Source organism: Lolium rigidum, chromosome 4, assembly GCF_022539505.1.
Source record: "Lolium rigidum isolate FL_2022 chromosome 4, APGP_CSIRO_Lrig_0.1, whole genome shotgun sequence".
NCBI lineage: Eukaryota > Viridiplantae > Streptophyta > Magnoliopsida > Poales > Poaceae > Lolium > Lolium rigidum.
The window spans coordinates 441,351-445,183 of NC_061511.1; the positions used below are offsets into that span (position 1 = coordinate 441,351).

General features: G+C 43.2%; 1 protein-coding gene across 2 annotated transcripts; it reads right to left on the reverse strand.

The window, feature by feature from the left end:
• Positions 1 to 2,046: 2,046 nt before the first annotated feature.
• On the reverse strand, positions 2,047 to 3,442 carry LOC124649156 (auxin-responsive protein IAA4-like). Of its 2 annotated transcripts, none has more exons than XM_047188823.1 (4): positions 3,161 to 3,442; positions 2,856 to 3,052; positions 2,640 to 2,748; positions 2,047 to 2,367 (listed from the first exon to the last, which is right to left on the reverse strand). In XM_047188823.1, the coding sequence occupies exons 1-4, from the start codon at positions 3,367 to 3,369 to the stop codon at positions 2,307 to 2,309; spliced, it is 576 nt and encodes a 191-aa protein (XP_047044779.1). In that variant the 5' UTR covers positions 3,370 to 3,442; the 3' UTR covers positions 2,047 to 2,306. The 2 variants fall into 2 exon arrangements, with proteins under 2 accessions (XP_047044779.1, XP_047044780.1); XM_047188824.1 differs by having other exon boundaries at positions 3,130 to 3,228.
• Between the last annotated feature and the right edge of the window lie 391 nt (positions 3,443 to 3,833).

Consider the following 3,833-nt stretch of genomic DNA (forward strand, 5'->3'; position numbering starts at 1 on the left):
GTTGCTACTGCCTCGTAAGTGATTTATTTGTGTAATTAAGTTTGTAGCTCATTCATTTGCACTAACAATTATCCTCATTATATTCTTTGTGCACGCTATACATTTAATTATGCGGAATGAAGAAGCTGGAATACAAAAGAGGCAAGCTCCTACCGCTGGGGTTCATAGACCCAAACACAGCTCATGAAGTTACGGTTCGACAGTATCCCCAAGGACACGAGAGGACAACATCGTAATGTTTTTAGAGAAGCAAGCAGACAAAGATGATATATTCTTTCCCTACAACTTCAAGTGAGTGTTATATATAACATACATTATGCTTGTGCACCTTCCACTTTATTCTCGTAATCATTGAGCTATGCTTGTGCAGATTCCACTTTATTCTCCTAATCATTGATCTTCCCCTTGGAGTTGTAAAAGTCATGGACTCGAAACGTAAAGAATATGCGGAATGGGCGGACATGGCTGCCATCCTCCGGAGGTAGTTTCAATCAATTTCGTATTGGCATCTTCATCCGTTCTAATTCGAAGATATCATCAACTAATCAATTACTCATTTACTCATTATTTTTTGCCGGGCAGGGCTTGGAAACGGTTCATCAATACTGTTTCGGGTAAATGGAAACCGGAGCTTACATTTGAAGATTACCCCGTAAGTAGTACTATATCTATAGCTATGTCCGTGAAACTTTATATATGATATTTACTTTCAATACGATGCTTGATTATTAGTTTGATCGAACTATTTTTTCGTAAAGTGTATGAGGCAGGAACAAGGGAATAACTTATGTGGATACTACGTCCGCACCTTCATGCGTGACATGGCCTGTCCCAAGGGTGGGGATGCCCGTATACACCACACTCGTGTACGATAACAAAATTTCACAATTAATCTTAATTAGTACCATCTATTGTATTGAGTTCCATTCATATATTGATCTCCTTTTTAAATATAGATGACACGCCTGCGGAACACTCTCATAACGGAGGATCAAATAAAAGCAATTCAAGAGGAAATCGCGGGATTCTTTATTACCGAGGCCCTTACCCCAGGTGGAGAGCACTATCGGCGGATCGTGACGGCGGAGGAAATTCGTCGAGGAGATGTTGTATTGTAAATATGCATGCCTTACGTGTACTGTTGACGATGTCGTGTACTGTTGACGATGTCTATATATATTCATGACGATTTTTTGTGGTTTCTTGAATGATATATATGCATTGCTGAAACTCTGCCGCGGCAGAGAAACGCCCTGTTTCTCTGCCGCGGCAGAGAAACGCTGGTACAGCCTAAACCTGTGCCGCGGCAGAGAAATAGCAATTCTTTGCCGCGGCAGAGGAACCTAGGCCCGGTTCGTACCACGAACCGGGACCAAAGGCCTTCCACCGCGAGCTCCCTGGCCGCACCACGTGTCGAGGCCTTTGGGCCCGGTTCAACTTTGAACCGGGACTAAAGGGTACCCCCTTTAGTCCCGTCCAATTGGTCCCGGTTTGGGAACCGGGACTGAAGGCCCAAATGGACCGGGCCTATTGCCCCTTTTTCTACTAGTGACAGCTGGACACCACGCCTTAAGCTATGAGCAAATTTTGAAAAAAATTATGCGCCCTAAGCTGTGATATGGAGGGAGTAGGTCATCATACATTTCAAGATATTTTGGTGTCATGGCATAACAATAATGAAGAAAGAGACTGAGGTGGTAACTAACTATGTTACCGTAACATCACACTTCCCAATACAAACTGAATCTACAACCTAATAAGTATGACCTTGCATGATATCATGTGCATTTTACTATTCTATGTTACTCCCCACTATGACTAGTCGTATGATACTTCTATTTTGGCTAGTCTGAAAGGTATTTGCCCATTATGAGTAAGTATATATGAATGGTTAAAGTTCTTCCACAAACTCGAGTCTTCTACTAGCTTTATTTCAGATTGCCATAGTTAGAAAATTGTAATGGTATTTAAGTTTTACATAGTTTGGACATGTATTCATATTCATAGTGGGCCAACCTCAGAGGAGAAAAGGAAACAATGACTGACTACCGAAAAACAATAGAAGAAAATGTATTGCAAGCATTTGTCTCTTTTTTATTTACAATATATATTGTGTGTATCCTGATCAATAATCTCTAGCTATTTCTTTGAAAGATATGTCTAAGCTCTAGCTAATACCCCTACCATATATTTTTCACAAAGAATTAACCATCTTATCATAGTATAAAAAAATTCCACCAAAAGACTTGTCTCCAATGAAATGGACAAATCCCTATTTGCATCCTTTTCCATCCGTGATCGGTGCATCAATGAAAGCAGCTGTCCGCACCTGCGATCCTCAATTTCTTCACACTCGCCAAGAACAGCCTGCCCAAAGTGAATTAATTAAAGGAAAGTAACGGATCAGAATTTTCACAAAATGTTGTAAAGTATAGTTTAGAAAATATAAATTGTACATTTTTGTTTCTCTAAGAATAATACGGGAACTATTTCTCTCAGAACAATAATATATATGGGAATTATGTTCCATCATCATATGATCTCAACCCGGTGTTTCGTTGCACGATGCTTGATTCTATAAATTTATTTCCAGAGGGGAGAAAGAATAAGTGAGAAATTAAGTATGAACCACGACGTACTCCCACGGTATGTCCCCGGCCATCAACCAGTCCCCTTCGTGGTCTTGATACGTGAGAACATGGCGACCCTGCGTCTCCCCTTGATGATCGCCACCGACAATATCATGATCTGGATCAATTAAAATAACGAAACATCAAAAGAAAATAGTAGCTCTAGGTGAACAAAGAAGAGTTTGGTGTGATGATTTATACGAATTTTACTCGCATAATACGTACGTATGATGGAGGCCTTGAACATGCGAGTTAGAAGAGCAAGGAGGCCGTCGTAGCCGTCCAGCAGCAGCAGATCCAGCTTCCGGCCGATGGGGACGCCCTCCATGTAAACCTTCACAAATAGCGACTGCTGCCCATGGCCGCCGCCGCCCCTCTTGTACGCCGGAATATCTGTGGCCGTTGTCGTGGTCAGCGCGCTCCTGTGAAATGATTTGATCGATCGGTTGATGGTTGATATGCAGAAAGCAAGAGATCGAACAATGAAAATGATGAATACCAGTTAAGCTTGATTTCTGAGAGAATTAAACCTTGGAGTGGAAGGGGAGCTGTTGTGAGCTGTATGGGTGGAGGAGGAACATGCCTGCCGGCTGAGACCGAGGTGAAGATCAGTGCTGATCGGCGGCGGCCGGTAACGGGACGACGCCGTGGAGATCGCCGGCGGCGGATCGCCGACCCCACAGCTATCCATGGAAGAAGCGGGAGGAGACTCGGTAGCCGCTTTGGCCTTGCACTTCATCTGGTGTGGGAACCAGCTAATTCCAGTACTCCTCTCTTCTGTTCTTTAAATCTCAAATACAAACGAGTGAGTGAGTTAGACTGACATTAATTTTCTTCTTCTGCTTATCGTTTCGTTTCTTTGTATCCGTGATCTAGGCAGGACTTCCCGTGACGGTGGGAGAATGTCGGGTCGTTATGGTGTGCACTCGAGTGCAGGGCAACGTGACCGGCCACCACCGAGATCTCCTGTGACCCCATTGCCGGTGCCATTCGTCAACTGATCCGCATCCTGGCTCCACCAACTAACACGTACGTGCCCTGTACTCGACTACGCGCGCTTTTTTCACCATTTGCACTCATGCCTCTCAAAACTTGCTCTTCAGGAGTAATTGCATCTCCAGTCGATCCCTTAAATCAGTTAGAGGAGTAAAAGTTATATTTTATTTCTTTACATTGGATCTAGCCGAGCATTCAAACACTTTA

Coding starts and splice junctions, on each gene's coding strand:
- LOC124649156 (XM_047188823.1), bottom strand. CDS start 3,369: ATGAAGTGCAAGGCCAAAGCGGCTACCGAGTCTCCTCCCGCTTCTTCC. Junction 3,053..3,160: donor AGCTCCCCTTCCACTCCAAG/GTTTAATTCTCT, acceptor ATCATTTCACAG/GAGCGCGCTGACCACGACAA. Junction 2,368..2,639: donor GCCGGGGACATACCGTGGGA/GTACGTCGTGGT, acceptor CACTTTGGGCAG/GCTGTTCTTGGCGAGTGTGA.